Raw genomic sequence first — 19,077 nt, forward strand, 5'->3', positions numbered from 1 at the left:
CTTTTGCTGTGAGAAAACCCCCTCCTGTAATACCTTGAATGCCCACACCCATGGGTGGGGTGTGGCCAGGATGCTGTGTGTGGATGCTGCTCCGCTGCGGGTTCTCAGCACCTAAGGGACCCAAGATTGTCTCTGCTGTTCCCTTCTTGCGGCGTTCTCTCTAACAAATAGCATTTGACGCCTCCCTCACCAGGCCTGAGTGCCTTTTATCGGGATTGTGATGAACCAGTGCCGCTCCTCCTCCCGTTCAGCTGATGACACGGGCGGGGGGAAGATCTCCCCTCCAGCCCCGTGAATCCCATCCCAGCCACCAGCTGCTGGCGCATCATAAAACACAGAGCAGCACACGGGCCCCAGGGTAACTTTATTGGATGGTTGTGAAAAGTGCGTATTTCATGATTGGCTTTTCGCAAGTATTAAAATGAATATTGTATGTGTTATGTTAGAAAGTTATGCTGTATTAATTTTCTTAAGTATTAAATTAACTATTAAATACTGTTTTAGGTTATAACATAATGTTAGAATAGAAACTATGCTACGTCAGATATTTTGTTCAAGAAAGGACTTGCACCAGATAGAAGCCACAGGACACCCAAATCTTTCAGAGAAAGGGAATTTATTGCTCCCTTATCAGCAGAAAACTAACTTCTTCCCACCTCGCTCAGACAGGAAGACGGCATGAGGATGAAGAGGAAGAAGTTGACAGTGACCAGACAGAATCCCGTTTTTGAATGGAATTTATGCATCATGTATGAGGTGTATGAATATGCAACACGCGATTGTTTTTAAGAGTTAATCCTCTGTTAACCGGGGTCCTTTTTCGGGCTCGTGTTGCCCAGAAAAAGGTACCCAGACGTCCGTATCTCTTTGTTTTTATTGTCTCATATTGTCCTAACCTCAATTGTTCACAGATTATTATTCTAATTATATTACTATTTTTATAACCATTTTATTACTATTAAACTTTTAAAAATTCTAAAAACTAGTGATTGGCATTTTTCACAATGGTGAAACTTCCCCTCTTCATCCCTGGGACCAGGAACAAGGGGCAGACAGAAACTTTTATGTGGGGGCAGGTCTCGGGGGAGGGTACAATCTTTAACAAATCAGGAGAATTGCGAGTAAAAAAAAACAGGCGGGAACCACAGTGTATAAAGCAATAAAAATTCCAAGGGAGGAGAACAGTTTCAGTAAACTGATAAAGTTTCGGGAAATAGAAAAACTAGCAACTAATAACAAGAAAAGTGACAAAAGTTCTGGGAAAAGGTAGGAACAAAAAGGGAACAGCATAAATAAACTACCAAATTACAAATCAAACAATAAACCTACTAATAAAACAAAAAGCACACTGCAACAAACCAGCACCACCCAGTGCAAAAGAGGAGTTAGGACACAAAGCCCAAGCCCAGTGGGGAAGGAACAAGCTCATGAGCTCAGATCTGTGTGAGCCACTAAACCTCATCCACAGCAGGATTTCTGACAATGTTATTGCACAATTTTCAGCTTCACACAGAATTTCTGCCCGACCACCAACCTCCAGTCCCAAATCAGTCCTGACTGTTAAACAATCTATTTCTGCACAGGAGTGCCCAAGTCATCCAAGAGGATCCTGGAAAGCTCTGACAAATGCTTCCTGCTGCAGATGCTGGACATGCTGACTCAGAACAGCCCATTGCTGGCTGGATTTAGTGCTCACTGAACCTACCTGATAATATTTACTTTACTCCATAACTATCAGTAGTGGCCTTGGATATAATGATAACGACATTGTGAAGTTTCAGATCCTGCTAAGAACACTCAGGACAGCTGATAGGACAAAACCCCTGGATTTCAGAAGCACTGAATCTTCTGCTCCTGAAACTTCCATATGCTCAGAGCCCAGCTGTCAGGGTCTGTGGGAAGCATCCATGGAGAGCACAAGCAGCATATAAGGGCTGGGAGTTACTCAGGAACAGTCCAACCCCTACAAAGGGAAAGGGAGAAAACAGAGCACAAGACTACCCTGGCTTAACAGGGAGCTTTGGAATGTTCTTAAACACCAAAAAAAAAAAAAAAAAGATAAATACTGACCACGGGAAGATGGCCAAATACCATCAAGGAGTACAAGAACCTTGGTGGGGTATACAAAGTTGTATTTAACAAGGCTAAGCTTGGCTAAACCTAGCATGGGTATGATCACCTGTCCTGTGAAGAAAGACTGAAGCAGTTGAGTCTCCTCCTGAAGAAAACTTGTTGAGGACCTCATGGCAGGACTTCAGTACCTAAAGGGCAGCCACAGAGGGGATGGATGCTCTTATTGGATCGTACCAATATTACTGACGGGACTGCCTTGGTCTGTCTGGCCCAGCTGCTGAGCAATCGCAGCACCTGTGGTGTTGGCACCCCAGAGAGGCTCTGGCTTGCTCTGAGCATGTGGGGACAAGTCCGGGCACATCCCGAGCTCCAGCGCTTACGGCTGGAGCTTGCTGTTGAACAGGGTCACTCCTCAGGCCTTCCTGAGATGGAGAAACCTTTAAGGCGATGGTGAAGGAAGGAGTGGGTCCTGATGGAGAGTTTTTAATCCAGAGTTTTTATTTCGGGCCGCATGGCCTCTGAATCCTGCAACAACTCCAACAGAACTCCCGGCCACGTGGTGTGCCTGTCCTTTTGCCTCGGCAGAGGGGCAGGGGAGGGGACCCAGGGAGCACCAACCAGGTACAGGGGGAGGGGGTCTCAGGTGAGAGCGACACCTGGGTGGGCCAATGGCCCCCTGGGGGGGGAGAGCATCCTTTGAACCTGTCAATCATTCGATGGTCCCCTTGGCAAGGGTGGGAAAAGGAGAGGTGATTGACACACCACCTGGGGAAGGAAACTTCAGGGGAAGAACTGGGGAAACTGAGGCACACCATGACAACACACCGCAACATGCTCTCTTTTCACAAGGAGCCACATGGAAGAGACAAGGAACAATGGGTACAGGAGAGGTTTTATCTCACTATCACAATGATACAGAAAGAGCAATCATTCTGTGGAACAATCTCCTGAAGAATATGGTAGAGTCCCCATTGATGGAGGTTTTCCCAAATATGGTTGATCAGGGTAATAGTCCTCACCTAGATTCCCTTTCCCACAAAAGGCTGGACCACAGAATCTTTCCAGATGTCTTCCAGACATGTGCTATTGTATGATTTTATGAAGTATTTTAGCACTTTGCTAGTGGCATGGGAGGGAAAATTAGGTAAAGCAGCACACCTGGCACTTGTGCATGTCAAGTAAAGGCACTCCTATGAGGCCCCACTCTGCTGGGCTTCCCAGGCCTTAAATCCCTGTCGTGTAGGTTGGGAAAGTGGTGCTGGTGTGGTTTTGGAGCTTATTTACTTGTATCAAGTCAACCTTGGTTCAAAAACACAAGAGCCCTGTAGATGTCACTTGATAAGGGCCAGCAGAAGCGATGAACTTTGCCGTCCTTGTTGAGCCATGTGCTTCTCAGACACAGCAGTGGGGCAGTTCCAGCTGCTAGAAAAGCAAATCCAGGCAACAGATTCACTTCTGCTCTTCAGTCTGATAACTTCTGCTCCCAGCACTGGCCCATGGCTGGGCTGGGGAGCGAGCACAGCCAGCAGTGAGACTAGACTGCCTTGTCGCTCCTCACAATAACAGAGCCCACACCTTGTCAAACCCCACCTTGAACTTCCCAGCAAAGGGTTTTAAATGCCATCACTGTTTTCCAGGGTTGAACTTGGGTCTCTTCAAACCAAGCTAGTTTCCTGTAGGATGGGGGTTTAGGACTGGTTGGGGTTAATACCCTGTCACCCTCAGTCTTTGCTGGTTGCTTCTGGAAATGATGGTCTTGCATCATGTGCTCTACTTAACCTCTTTAAGGTTATTGTAATGTTCAAACTTTCCTGGATGACAGATGTTCTTCAAAAGAGGTTTTTTTGTTTTGTTGTGGTTTGGTTTTTTTATTCATTTTTATTTTTCACTCAACCTGCGGGAGCTGTGCAGAAGCCTTGTCTGCCTGGCTGTGGCTGGATGAAAACACTTCCCGCTTCCCCATTTGTGCAGGACACTGCTTGAGAAGCCATTGGACCAGGGAATAGGACCAGAGGGACACAGTCCAGGTCTGTCACCAGCAGCTCTGCAGGGAGCAACAGCAGACTCCCCAGAAAAGTTATTTATTTCCTTTTCTCGCCCTGTCCAAAAGCCACTCTCCCATGCTGGCAGGCACAGATGCAGAAGCAGCTGGTTTCTAAAGGGATAAAATAGTTGAGAATTTGCTGCCCTGAGCTCATGACCATCAAAGTCCCCCTCTCTGCCTTATCCATTCCCCAGTCTGGGAGATGTCCCTCCTGTCTCTGAGAAGGAAGAAAATACACACAAGACCTCTGGGCTGCTGGGTCACTAAAAAGAGCTCTGATATCCTAAAGCAGAGGTTGTTATGGGGGTGTATTACACATGGGATTACCAGAGTTTCCAAAACTCTGGATGCTACTAGTCATTATGGAAACAATTCCATCTCCATGAAGGCAGGAAAGCTTTTTATCACCTTCTTTCCTTTCCCAAAGCCTACAGATGGCTGCATTAAAAATAGAGAGAGAGAAGGAGAGAGTGCTGAGCTTGTTTCAGGGAATAGAGGCAGGTTGCCTCCAACATTCTGGCTGTTAACAGCAGATTATGGAACATTTTGCTCTCAGAAATACACCCAAGCTGAGCTCCCAACACCATGCACACCACAACAACCCAGCTGCCACTAGATCCTCCTAATTTGACTCTCTCTCCACATTTGAGGAAAGAGAATAAGTTTATGTCTTTGACATATGCCTTTGTTGGAGAAAGTGGTCCCCTTCCTGCAGCCACAGATGCAGTCTGACAGCTGTTGATAAATAGAAACAAGCCCTTTAATTTCATATTAAGGTATCCCTGAATCTCAAATGTTTGTGCTTAGTAGTCACACAATGGTTTTTTGGCTATTAAAAATAAATACTCTGAAAGGAGAAAAGAATAAATTGTAGGAGTTATTATTTTCTCTGCTTCTAATGAAGGCATGGGACTATTTTTGGGCTAAGAACAACTTATTGTTCAGATAAACATCAGTCTCAGAGGCTGGGAGATTTTAAAGGAGCAAGCTGTCAGCTATAGTTGAAGAGTAGTTACATGTTCTTTGTTATAAGACAATATATGACTTTCTAACTAATAGATAGTTGCTACAGGGTTTATTTTGCTTTTCTAAGATACTACTTTTAATTAATTTTGCTGCACTGAGGATACTTTTACCTAATGGGCTTCTGTCTCACATGTACACATATGCTTTTGTTGCAACCTCTAAATTCCTAACATATTTCATATTATTACATTACTACACTATAAACTTTTCATCATCTTACTTAAACAGTTTCTTACTTACTTAAGGTATATTCTTACTTTCAACTATAGAAATGTAAGTTTATGATTTTTCTACTTAATGTCTGTGTATTGTACTTTTATATCAATCTAAGCTTCTCCTAAGGCTGCAAATTAAACTCTTCTGTGTCTGTGGAAGTTTCTATTTTTCTGATTCTTACAGGATTAATAAATGTTACATTTTGGGTAAGGATTTTTCCCTGTTAAATGGCAATTCCATTATATTTGTCCTTTAGTACGGTTATTTGTCTAGCAGTAATAGCCCTCATGCTGAAAGAAGCAGTCTTAAAAAGTTATTTTTGATAGCATTTCTAGTGCAGAGAAAATGCAAAGAGCAGAGAGTATGAGAAGATTAGCAGTTTCTGTTGAGCAATAAATCAGGATACCTGTTCTTATTTTGGACTAGTTCCTGTCTAGAGTGTTGTAGTGTTCTCTGGAGTAGCCACTGGATTTTGAAACAAACTGTGTTTTGAATTAGTTTTGTCATTTAGAAATTACTTAACTATAGCCTTATGCTTACTGGATGTGCTGGTTTTGGCTGGGGCAGAGTAAGTTTTCTTTCAGTGGCTGGTAGGGAGCTGTACTTTGGATTTGTGCTGAATGCACAATAATACAGGCATTAATAATAATGTTGATAACACAGAGATGTTTTGTTGTTGCTGAGCAGGGCTTGCACAGAGCCAAGGCCTCCTCTGCTTTCTGTTCTGCCTCACTGGTGAGGGAGTTGGGGGTGCCTGGGAGGGTGGGAGGAGACACAGCCAGGACAGCTGACCCCAGCTGACCAAAGGGTATTCCAGACCACATGGCATCAGGCTCAGGATATAAAGTGGAGGGGAGGAAGAGGGGGGGATGTTTGGAGTGATGGTTTGTCTTCCTAAGTAACCATTCTGTGTGATGGGACCCTGCTCTCCTGGGAAGGCTGAACGCCTGCCTGCCTGCCTGTGGGAAGCAGTGGATTAATTCCTTGTTTAGCTTTTATTTTGTGCATGGCTTTTACAAAACAACAACACAACAAACCCAAACCCAATATGCCCTTTTGCTGTTTCACTGTATTTTGTGGGATAAAGACTGTCTGTGTGTTTTCCATCTCTTTTTTCATTCCACCTGTATCAGGTGTATGTTATCAATTGTTAATGGCTTCAAGGTGTCAGAGAGGTAGAAGATGAGAAATGTGACAATGTGTCCCAGCTCAGGTGTGTCCAATTGGAAAGAGATTAAAGACCTGGAACAGCCTTTCTAGCAGGGGGTAGTCATGCCCTGTACCTGGCAGTGGTCAGGAGGCTCTTGGACAATGCCCTTTAATAACACTTTTAATTTTTGGCCAGCCTTGAAGCTGGATTAGATGATTTTTGTAGGTCCGTTCCCTAGGTGAAGATCTGGTTCCAGAACAGGAGGATGAAATGGAGGAACTCCAAAGAAAGAGAGCTCTTCTCTCTCTGAAGAGAGAATCACTCTCTTCTTCCTTTCACACCTTCCCTTGTGACTGTGGCAGTGAAGTGGAGAGGGAAACAGCTCTCCCCTCACAGAGGGTGATCTGGATTCAGGGGGCATCTGCTGCATTTGTTTCTTTTATTTCTATTTATTTCGGTGTATTATAGATGGTGGGCACTAAAGATCATGGAGCAGAAAATAATTGCAATTTTGTAATGAAATCTCTGTTTCAGAAAAACTCTGCTACCACCGGTATGCAAGGCAAAACCCACTGATATTTCTGTAACGTATAGCAGAAATGTAAAAACAAAAAGCACGTGGGTGGTTATGGATATCCCTGGTCTTGTAGTAATGATCCTTGGCTGGACTTGAGGCTGAAGAGTTAAATTTATCCCTTCTATTCTGTTTCTCTACCCTGGAAGAATTAATTATTTAATTACTTGGATACTACCTTCTATAACCTGTAGTATCCTAGTGATGTGTGAGGAGTTGCTCCCTAGCTAAAAGGTGGGTAGATATTCTTGTAAAGTCACTTAATTAGAAACTGATAAATTCTTATTGAATCACTAATAAGGTAGATTCCTCTCCCAGACATAAACTTCAACAACCTGTTATCTAGAACAAAGTACTATCAAATGATCAAATTTGGAAATCTACTTTTTTTTTTTTATTTGACAATCATCCACTTTAATATATATACATATTTAGAGTCTGTACATGGTAAAATAAAAAATAAAAGTGTTTCTTTATAAGTTACACAATTACACAGCTGCATTCACCTGTAGTTTAGCTGTCATTTAATTAAAAAAAAAGAGAGAAGCATTGTTGAGCCATTGTTATAGTCATTGACAATAACCTTGGTATAAAACACCCATACAGAGTAAGTGTACAAAATAGTGTACAGTTCATATAAGCTGTGCAAAGACAGCAAAGTTCAGTTAAAAATCAAAGAGATGTATCCACTTTCCTCTGTCCACACCGTGGATAGGAGAAGCAAAGTGGAAAATAAGCACAAACGTGGGCAAGAAGGTGGGTTAGACAGTGCTTTGAACACAATATTGATGAATAAATTAGGATGAAAATCATAAATATATAAGATCTCCATTACACAGGGCATGCTTGCATTATACCTTCAAAGTAATTCCAGGTATTTCAAAGGATTTGTTGCACAAGAATGGTGACATTTGGGGTAAGGAGGGAGGCAGATCTTGGTCTGGGTCCCTCAAGGTTATTTATTTTGGAGGAAAGTGTTGCTAGATCAGACAAGACTTCAGTAGCAGCTGAAGTAATACAATAGCTGGAAATTCACTTGAAAGCTAATAGAAATGGTCATGCAATCTATATTGTATTTTTGATGATCTTTTCATCTGGGGGAAGAAGTTTCCTTTCCTACAGGGAAATTTCCCTTTCCTCCCTACTCTACATCCAGGAGCTGCCTGTTGTCTGTTTTTTGGAAGAAGCAAACTGCTGCTTCTTCCAAAAAAGATTGATTGCTAAACATGAGCAACTATTGGTTGCGAAGCAGAGAGAGTTATGAAAAGTTGAGCAGATATTATGAACATGAAAACCCATACACAGGGCAACAAATGAGGAATACCAGTGGGAAGGAAGTCTTGCAGCTATTGTGGTAACGAACCTGCACTGAAGAAGCATGTGGACATTGGGATGGGACAGCACCTCTTCAATTTATAGCACTCTGGTTTATTTACATCTTTGCAGTGTCCTCATGTGATGGTAGGGGCAGGCAAACGATCTAAGATACTGTTATCTCCTCCTCTTCTTCTTCCCCTTCATCATCCTCTTCCTCTGAGTCTGAGAAGTCTGAAGGTTTGCTGGGGCTGCTAGAATGGGATGGAGAAGGAGATATCTGGGAGTCCAGTCTGTCCCTCAGGTGTAGATGTTCTGGGGACTGGTGGTAGGTTAGGGGATGCTGGGGGCTGGAGGGGCACACAGGGGGAACTTCCTCCTCCTCCTCCTCCTCTCCTGAGCATTTCTTGCCTACGTCACTGAGGTCTGGGTGAGGGTTGAACTTGGTGGGTAGGGTCTGTTCTCTGCAGCCACCGGAGGAGAGGAGCTCTCTTTCTTTGGAGTTCCTCCATTTCATCCTCCTGTTCTGGAACCAGATCTTCACCTAGGGAACAAAACAACAAAGAAGTTAAACAGTTCAGTGAAATGGACCAGAAAAGGTGGTTTTGGCTGCACTCTCAAAACCCTCTCAAATGCCCATACTAAAGTTAACAGGAGCCATAGAATCTGATCTTTGGAGGAGCCTAGGAGAGAGCACAGGGGGAATCGTGACATTTTTGGCTGCGTCGATTGCCTATAACTTGCTCTGGGTTTTCTCCCTGCTCCCATCCCCTTCTCCCATGCTTCTCTCAAGCTGCCCCAGGGGAGTGGTGGATCTTGGCTCCCCACACACCCTCTGCCCTCCTCCACCTGGGGCCCCTCTCACCTGCGAGTCCTTGAGGCCCAGCTTGGCCGCCAGCTTCTTTCTGTCGGGTTTGCTGATGTACTTCTGCTTCTGGAACATCTTCTCCAGCGCCTTGCGCTGCACGTCGGAGAAGACAGCGCGGCGCAGCATCCCCCGGCGGGGCTTGCCCCGGGCAGCCAGCGGCCAGGAGAATGTGCCAGGGATGGGGACCACGGCGGAGGCAGCTGTGGGAGGGACACACGGCGCTGAGCGGAGCGGGACCGGCCCCCGCCATCCCTCCCTGCCCTTCCGGCGGGCACTCATCAACCTGGGGCCGTGAAAAGGAGCTTTAGGCTTAACCAACCGTCTTCTTTTCAGGCAGTGATCGCCGGGATTAGATCTATCAACTCAGATGTGGAAAATAGGTCAATGGTGGCCGGTTTTGTTGGGAGATTCAAAGGTCCCCGGCCTGAAAAGGCAAAGCTAGGCGTACCGGCTAAGATAGAGGTACAATAAAAAAGCTCTCCCTCTCACTCAGAAGCATTTGATTTTTTTTTTTTTTCAGATGCTTTTATCATTTCAGATGCTTTATTATGCTGGAGATGAAAATGAGGACTTTTCTGGTTCCGAACAAAACCGCTCCTCTTCAGATGCAGTTTTGATCAATCAGTATTCATCTTTCTATAATAATCTCTTCTCCCTTCTTCCCCCCCTGCTCCAAAGTTGGAGAACTCAATTGGAAGGCATGAAAAGTTGCAGCTAATTAGCACACTGCCTGGTTCCCAATCGCATTAGTATGATAAAAAAGGGCAGAGTTTCGCCTTAAAAAAAAAAAAAAAAAGAAGGGGGGGAACCTCCCCAGGAGAGACAGAGATGCTAATGAAGCGTGAATGGTAATTGTGTAGTAATGAACTAACAGAAAAAGACTGAGGACAAGCAGCTAACGCCATATATTATTGGAACAAAAGAGATTTACACTTTCAAACTAAACACAACGCCATGCCAGGCTCCTCGGGAGAATACTGATGGCACAATCGTCTCTTTCCCCAAATAATTTTCATTAAATGGACATGAAAAGCTATTTATAAAGCTCAAGTTGTTTTTGTTAGGCTATTCACATGCTGGAGAAAGGAAGCAAATTCCATTATCCAGAGGATGAATAGAAGAGCTTGGGTTATTTTTTTTCTCTCTCTCTCCCTTTCCCTGTTTTCTTTTTAAAATCATAGCTTGCTTGTGTATTTCGATTTCAGTTTTTTTGTTTTTAATTGTTCTCTCAGCATCGTAATATTTCGGTGCTGTGGCAATCACAGCTCCGTGGCCTGCTTTCTCTCCTTTCCCGTGCTGTTTGACGGTGCAACCGGGAAGGTGGAGGACGGAAGGGTTAGTAGGCGGCGGAGGTGGTGGAGCAGAGGGTAAGGACGCGCCGAAGGTGGAGCAGAGCAGTCCCACCGCTCCCGCAGCGCGCTGGACCCGCCCGTAAGGCGGAAAGGTTTGGGGGACAGCGAGGGGCTCGCTCCCGCTGCCCTCCCTCCCTCCCTGCGCGGGCGCGGAGCGCGGGCGGCGGGAGCTGACCGCTCCTCGTGGTGCTGAAACATCCACAGCGAGGGAGGGAGGGAGGAGGGAGGGAGCGGGGACCCGCCTCGCCTCGGGACCGTGACAATCCCGGCTAATTTGCGGATCAGCGGGGGGAGCGGGCAGGGAATGTCAGGCAGTCACTGCCTGTGCTAAATCGGGCAGCAAATTGGCGCGACTGATGCTTGAATGTTGTACTCCCTCCAACCTCTGAACCGCAGCATAACCCCGCCGGGGGGAACGCAGGGACGGGGAAAAATCATGGGGCTGTGCCGGCAGAGGGGCCCGCCCGCACACAGGGACATTTCAAACACCTACCTGGGAAATAGGAAGATCTGAGAAAGGGCTGGAAGGATCCTTCAAAGTACGGAAAGGAGAAAGTCTTTGGCGGGACGCTCTGAAGCAACGTAGGGGAGGTTTCTAGTAAATAAATAAAATCAAATTAGTCGGAGGGTAGCCACCAGTTGGATTCGACAGACGGCAAGGCTGGGTTCTGTCGCTCGGTTTGGAGACCAAATTTTTATTAGAAAAAATAAAAGAACGACACCGAATTCGGAAGGGCCGAGGGAAAGAGGCACCTTTGCTGGTTTTGCCAGCAAAGCGGCACCCTTGAGGACAGGGTCAGCCAGAAGACACGGCCGGAGGACCTCTCGTCCCTGGGACCCCTCCCTCCGCCTGCTCCTCCCGTCCGTCCCGGCCGCCGGCAGCTCTGCCCCGCGCCCTTGAAACCCGAGCGATGCCAGAGGGCTCTGCAGCTGGGGACTGGGTCCTGCTTCCCTTTCCTAAACAGGGTCCCTGCGCTGCCCCTCGGCCGTCACCCCCCTCCTGCGGACGGTGTGTCTCCAGGGCCCGGAGCCGCGGCCGGCGGCAGCTCGGGCTGTCCCCCTCTTACCGGCACGGGGCGTGGAGGAGAGGATAGCGTTGACTCCAAACTTCAGGAAAGTGGAGTCGTTGCTGGAAGTCTGTGGCGAACAGATCCTCCTGGAGCCGGCGGTGGTGGAGCTGGGGAGCTCCGGTGTCCCCGAGTCCGTCCTGGCCGCCGAGACTGGGGGGGACATGCTGGGCGGGGGGGCAGTCCTGGGCAGGTAGCTGGTGGGCCTGCTGATCCGGATCAAATCTTCCACCAGGAAGCTGGAATGGCTGGAAAAAGCCGACTGCAGCGACTGAGGCAAGGTGAGGGAGGGGGTCGGCCGGAGGAGGCTGGGGTAGACGGCTGGAGGGGCGATGAGGCTGGGGAACATCATCGCAGGGGCCGTCCGCGGAGCCGGGCTGGGACCGCTCGCCTGCTTGTTTGTTTGTTTGCTTTTGTTTTCTGCTTTGCAAACCTGGGTTGGTAAAGATCCAGCCAGCGAGTCTGGCGGAGTTCTCTCTGCCCCTTCCTCATGGACCATGGGTTTTATAGTGGTCAGCCCCGCTGAGGCTCTTTCAAAAGTGACAGCCCCAACAATGGGGTTCAACAAAGTTCTCCACTTGAGCTTCATTCAGGGCGAGCTCCCGGCTTCTCCATTGGTCCGGGGCTGCAATTTATGATTGGATTAGACTTCATAAGCAACCGGGGCACAATGGCCCCGCCACAAAGAAAGTGTAGTCATCAATTTTGCATATTGACCGCCTCTTTGGAATACAGCGCTCCAAAGGCTCCCAGCAGGGTTTTGTTCAGAGGCAACACACACAGGCTAATTAAATGCCTATTTAAAAGTTTCAAATGACATCTTGCCTCATAGAAAGGGAATTATTTAAAGAAAGCACTAAATTTATTTGCCGCTCCCCTGCTGAGTTTAGGAAATAAATCAATAAATATTCATAGAAACTTATCTGCGGACTCTCAGAAAAACACGGGTTTTGTGGATTTGAAAATACAAATTAGAAAACGTGGAACTAAGCTCTGTTGAGGGAGAAACACGTTTGGAGAATGGATCCCACAGTGGTTTGAACATATTCTGCTCCTGCTATTAGTACGAGGCAGAATTAGTGCGTGTAGATGGGGTTGGTTTTCTATCTGCACATCAAAGGTGCGGAATAAGGCATATTTGCGGTGCCAACCTCTCCTTTCAAGATCCGAGCTTCGGATCTTCGTGTACTTGTGTACAAAAAGTCTCGTGTATTGGTGTTCAGGCGAGAGGTTTGCCCAGACCGAAATGTGAGCCTTGGTGTGGCCGGTGAGAACTCTGCTCCCACAAAATCTGAGTATTGCACACAGGAGAGATCTAGGCACCCTTGTGGGACCAGAGCAACCCCTTCGGGGTTCGCAGTCTGTTGCTCCTCTGTAGCTTATCTACGTTCAAAATAGCGGGAATCACTACCCTCAAGCTGTGAAAATGAAGACAACTTTGTAGCATTTGGATCCTTTTGGCTGAAGTTGTCCGAGCTACTCTGGGCTGTGTCAGTGTCGGATGGCTCAAAGTAGCCAAATTCACCTGATACCGCTTTTTATCTGCGCGTGTGTGCGGGATTTCGGGAGGTGTATTGCTCAGAAGGAAGGTGTCTCTGCGACAGAGCCCGGAGTCCCCTAACTTTGGTGCGAGGGACAAATGGCATCGTCTAACGGGAAAGTAGTAAATAGGGATTTTTTCTGGCAGAGAGTTTTTGTTCGTGGCGGCAAATACGGAAATAGGCGCAAGCGTAGTTAGTTTCCTTTGAAGGTGCGTGATGAAAGCGACTATTGAGAGTGGTTTTACCTGATTTCTCTGTTAAAGACTATAACAGATGTGTTAAATGTCCTATGTTTTAAAAGCACCCTATTCAGCCCTTTGGTGTGTCTGAACCTTTGCAAGCAGAAGTGTGCAGCTCAACCATGCAGCCTTTATCCTATTAACCATGAACTAACTGTCACCTTCAGCTGTTTTCCCTTTTTACTTTTTAACACAAAGCTTTCTCAAAAATCTTATTAACCAGCTTTATTTCTCTCGATGGTTTTTGTCCGGACGTTTTGTGTTGATTATCTCCATGTCGATGCTTTAACCATTCAATAAAAGTGCATCTGCGATTTATATCACATTAGAGAAGAAAGAAAGTCTGTTAAACCTCTCCCTTGATTCAAATCAAAAAGTTATTTATTGGAGAGGACGGAATCAGCCCTGGAAGCCCTTATGATCCTGACAAGCTTTCCCGGTGCTGTTCGCCGGCCCCCAGCAGACGAACACCTGCAGACCTGACTTGGAAGGTCCGCCGTCTGAAAGCGTCACTTTGAAATAAAACCTCGCTGGCGTTTTCCCTCCGCTCCCCAGTTTTGTTGGTCTTGATGCTTAGCAGGTAAAGAAAAAGGGGAAAGAAGGCGTGGGCAGAGCCCAGGGGGCTCGGAGGAGTCGTGCCACCTGCCCCCCGCCCCGCTGGGGCTCCGCGGTGCCGGGGGAGCGCAGCGGGGCTGCCCGCCCTGCCCCGGGCTCAGCTCTCCCCTCGCCCCGGCCGGGGCGCTCCGCGGTTGTCTCAAGCCCCGTTTCTGCGTGGCTCTGCTCTCGGGGTGTTACTTCTCCAGCGAGAGGGACGGTAGTGAATGGAAAACGCAAACGGGTCTTTGCCGTTTAATAAAATAATTAGCTGGCACCCCGCCAGCTCCCGGTCCCATCTCTGTACCCTGCTCCCTGCCCCTCTGGCAGCCGCCCCCCGATCCCGGCGTTTCCCAAATGAGCTCCGCCCGAGCTGTTCCGAGAACACTTCGTTTTTTACAGTCATTATACGTTTCCTTTGAGATGATTTACTCCTTTCTTTACATATACATTGGGGGCATTTTGTCTCACTATAGACCAACTGCTGCTAATTTCTTTGGTTTTAAAAAAGAGGGGCTGACATTTTCTGGAAGGTTGGGTCAAACACATGCTGGGGCACGCGTGGACCCGGTTCCTTGTGATGCGTCTGAGCACACTCATAAAGAATTCCTTAAGCACCACGGCAAAAGGGACTAGACATCTATTGAAAGGGAAGATAGACCATAAGAAACCAAGAAATCAGACGAAAGGATCTTATTTTAAGAGATCTCCTTTGGAAGTTTCTTTTCAAAGGCAGTGATCATTTAAGAGAAAGGGAATTCTAATGTCTCAGGATAAAACCTGTGACTAATGCCGTTTGACCTATGCTCGGGCAGTTTTGTGTTTCCTGCCATTCATTTTAATGTCGTTATCTTCAAATTTATTTCTTAAAAGTCACTCACTTTCTTTGTCACCGAAAAAAAAAAAAAAAAATAAAAAAAAAGAAAGAGGAAAAGAGCCAAATTCAGAACTGCCGGTGGGTGGGGTAGGGAGGGGGAGGTGTGGGCTGCAGCTGCGTGTGTCCCGGTCCGAGGTTGGTAATCCGCATGAAATTGGGAGAGCCAGCACTTCAAATCCGGAGACCAAAGGGCTGGGCAGGGCCAGGCCAGCGCCCCCCGGCCGCTCGGAGCCCCATCGCTCTCCCGCATCCCCGGCCCTGGAGGCGGACGTCTCAATCACCGCCACGGCACGGCTCCACGCGGGACACCCTCCGCGGGACAGCCCCTGCCCCCGCCGGGCCCTTCCCGCAGCCAGGGGGAAGCCGAGCTCCTCGGCCCTCCCTCCCCAAGCCGGGAGCCGCTCCACAAGGGACCAGCCGAGCCCCACTCCGCCCCCGCCAGGGCTGCCCGGGGCCACGGTGCCCGCTCCTTCCTCCCAAAAGCTGCGGTGCAAACGTGTGTGTGCGCCTTTTGGGTTGTTTTCTTATCCCCCCCCCCCCCCCTTCCTTTTTTTTTTTTAAGTGTTTTTTTGGTTTTGGGGTTTTTTTTGTTGTTGTTTTGTTTGTTTGTTTGTTTGTTTTTGTGTTTTTTTGGGGGTTTTTTTTGGTTTTTTTTTCAGCCGGAGAGGGGGAGGGATGCTCCTTCCCTGCTGTGTCTCAGCCCCCTGACGATGCTCATCGACCACGCCGGCAGCTTGAATGGAGGCTGCGGGGGCGAGGCTGTATTAAGACACCTAAGTCTTCACCTTTAGAATTCAAGCACAAGGAACAGTAACTATTGGTTCGTTCAAAGCTCTTCTAGATCCCCCCTTTTCTTGAAAATCCTTCTATTGTGCCAATCAAGCAGATGGTTTGCAGGAAATATAGCTTGGCCCCAGTGACCGAAACTAATTTTAACTAGCTTTCCAAGCCTGGCACGTTTGTTTTGCTCTTACAAAATAGCTAAAAAAACAGCTGGCAAGGGTGAATTAAACCCATTAAAGACACATTTATAAGAAATTATATTCACATAGGATGCTTGAAACCCCCCTAAGAGGGGAGAGATGAGTGCATTGAAATGAAAATGTCCCCGAGCACACTACCCTCCTTAACATCGCCTGAGAGTCTCAAAACATTTTACTAAATAGATTAACTTGACTATTGTTTTGCATCACATTTATCAGCTTCATTAAGTGAATAGCTGAACAAATATATTACGCATGCATGAAAAGCTCTTTTGGGGGCCGCCTTATTGTGTCCTCAGCCCTGACAGGTGGTTAACTGTGTTTCTCTCTCCTCTCCCCCTCTCTCTCTCTGCGCAAAGAAAGAGGGATCTCGGACAGAGTGCACAGCCCAGACTTGGCAAAGGGACCTCGAGGGGAGAGTTACTTTCTTTTCCCTCACCATTCATGCTGGCCAGCCCAGAGCACACACAGCCTGAAATGGAACCAGATGATCTGATCATGTCAAAAGTAATTAACTTTAGTTTAGTCTCTGTGTCTTGCTTGCGCTTTACTAACTCCTTCCAAGCTCATTTAATCTGCATATTTTCTTCCAAATTTGATTATTTTTGTCCATTGCATCCTTTTATCCTTTCCCCAACCTCCACCTTCGTTTTAAAAAAATAATCTGGGGTTGAACAATCACTCTTCTTTCTTCTCCATTGATCTATCTAATAACCAACCATGCAACTTCCTTAAAAACAACTCCTTTCATGAGCTAAGAAAGGAGACATATTTTGGAGATCTAGGATTTGCAAAATACAACATGATGGTTTATTTGTTGCCTCAATTTCATGATTTCTTGGCCCAGTGGAACCTTTCTGGGAATTGGACAGAGCCAGTTTGGATTTCAGATGTTGGTGGACAGGGTCCTGCTTGTTTCAGTTGTGGTTTCTGCCCCAAGGGTTTCCAAATTCGACTGTGCAGATCAAATGTGGAGGAGGATGACAGAATACCAAACTTGCCCATTTATTTTCCCCAAAACCTGTTTCTCTCATGTTGCTCAAGTAGGTCATAAGAATTAAAAATCCTTTCGTCTTTCAAATAATTTCTTAAGAGTACTTCTGCCTCCTCACTGCAAACTGAACTGTCGTCCTTTGCTTATTGCAGTGGCAAATTTCTCTGCTGACTGATCCACTGAAATCTCTTTGCATTGGGCACTTTTAAGTACTGTGACTTGAAACTTTCCCACTCATTAAGACTCTGTTTCTCACTCTCCAGGTTATGACATGAAGGACAACTTTCTTTGGAGGACAGGACTCCCAGCACAATTCAGCAGGAGAGTGAGTATGTCTTGGGGTGGATTTTACAAAATCTGAGAGTTTGTCGTCACCTTGAACTGAGGGTCCTTGAGCCCACACACTCCCTGATGTCTGCCACAAGAATGGATTTAAAGGCTGCTCTCTACCCCTCTGCCTGATGGAACATCACACAAGGGCCTCTGTCTCTCAGAGAAAGAAGATAATTACTATTTGACTACCTGTAGGGTAAACCCAGGGCCTTCTCTTGTTTGTACATCTTTTCTTAAAAGGGCATCAACCCTCAACTCCTTGAATTCTTCCATGCCAGCCAGCTGATGCTTCACTTTCTTTGGGCTTAAGTCTCTCTGGGAAGGTTTAAGAGGGAGACTCAGAAGAGAGATGCTGATGAGAGCCCAAGTCCTGTAAGCATTTCTCCTAATGGAATGCCCTCCCCAAGCTATGTGCTGGTAGCCAGAAGGATGGTGATAGGCTGGGAGGCTCACTTTGCACCTTCTAGGTGAAAATACTTTCAGATGTCATGATTTAGTGGGGAAAACAGCTGTTGTGAGGTGAGTGTTTTTCTCTCTGAGCCCTATGTGAAGGTGCTGAAAGGTCCTTTAACAGGGATTAACCTGTGATTCATTTGGTGGGACCCAAAGCCATGCGATAAGGAAGGAAAGGAAACTCAAACACCGTGTAACAGTTCTTTAGTAAACACAAGTGCAAAATTTCCTTGTTGGGTGTCCTGGTTTAGGAGGACATTGGGATACTTTAATGCTCTCACAACTGAAATGGGGGAATAGCTTAAAAAAAAAAAAAAACAAACCAAAAAACGTGATTTCCAAGGTTTTTGATCATCAGATTCCTTGGGCATTTAGTGTTTCCTTCTTGTAATTATTGCATTGGTGACCTTGTCCATTAAGGTGATGGGTTTGCAGTTAAATTGTTCACTTACAGACCATGCCCTGACCACAGCCATGTCCATGTCTACAAGGTGCTACACCCTTGTAGACATGGATGTAACTGTGTGGACCTCTTTATTAAAAGACAGAGTGCTTGGTTTCCAGAAATACTAAGCTGCTCTTGTAGATGTTGATGTGGAGTGTGTTTGATTTATGGAGCTCTGACAGAATGACAAACTACCCCTCATGTTTCACCTTCACAGAATCATAGAGAAACGAGTTAGCAAGCCCTGGTCTATGTGGACCATGTGCTCTGCTCCCAGTTACTTTGTGTAAAATGGGAAGTGAGATGAATGATAACTGCTGTGTTTCTGTTGTCGCTTGGGGATGCTTTTACCAAGTGATCTGCTTCAGGTACAGAAAACCAAGGAGCAATAATGCCTGAGGAATGAACAGCTTCATAGTTTTAGGTATCACAGACATCTCTTCAGGATTCTTTAGGGTAGGTATCTAAATTCAGGATGATTGGATTCTGCAGAGCCGGGAGATTTTCCACTGGATCTCCACTTGTGAGAAAGAGTTGTTCTCTTCAGAAAACACTTAGCTCATCCTGGAGACTAGAACAGGACCACCCTTCTTCCGGGCTTTGCTTTGCAAGCAGTGCAGCTTCCTGATGTTCAGATATGAAGGCTCTTCCATTTCATCATCAAGAAAAGATGATGAGGTCCTGGACCTTGAGAATCTTTCTTGAAATAGCCAAGGCCTCTCTCCTGGGAGCTTTCTCAACCTGCAGAAAGTACATCCCTTCTGAGAGAATCCTGTTTATTTCTGACAAACAGAAGAAAAATGCCCTACTTGTATTCCAGCAGCCCTGAAATCGGACAGATACACAGCGAAGTGTGTTGCTCATTTGTGCCTTCAGCTCTCTGAAAGCAACCAGAAATCTCTGGGACTAAGGAGAGTGTAAGCATGCAAAGAGA

The 19,077-nt window shown here is 46.5% G+C and overlaps 1 protein-coding gene across 1 annotated transcript; it reads right to left on the bottom strand.

Annotated features, from left to right (window-relative positions):
• Nucleotides 1-8,563: 8,563 nt before the first annotated feature.
• DBX1 (developing brain homeobox 1) lies at nt 8,564-12,036 on the bottom strand. Its single transcript, XM_041399204.1, has 4 exons — nt 11,685-12,036; nt 11,111-11,212; nt 9,263-9,465; nt 8,564-8,941 (listed from the first exon to the last, which is right to left on the bottom strand). The coding sequence occupies exons 1-4, from the start codon at nt 12,034-12,036 to the stop codon at nt 8,564-8,566; spliced, it is 1,035 nt and encodes a 344-aa protein (XP_041255138.1).
• Between the last annotated feature and the right edge of the window lie 7,041 nt (nt 12,037-19,077).

The sequence above is a fragment of the Onychostruthus taczanowskii genome, unplaced genomic scaffold, assembly GCF_017590055.1.
Source record: "Onychostruthus taczanowskii isolate IOZ18803 unplaced genomic scaffold, ASM1759005v1 scaffold159, whole genome shotgun sequence".
In the NCBI taxonomy this organism is placed as follows: domain Eukaryota; kingdom Metazoa; phylum Chordata; class Aves; order Passeriformes; family Passeridae; genus Onychostruthus; species Onychostruthus taczanowskii.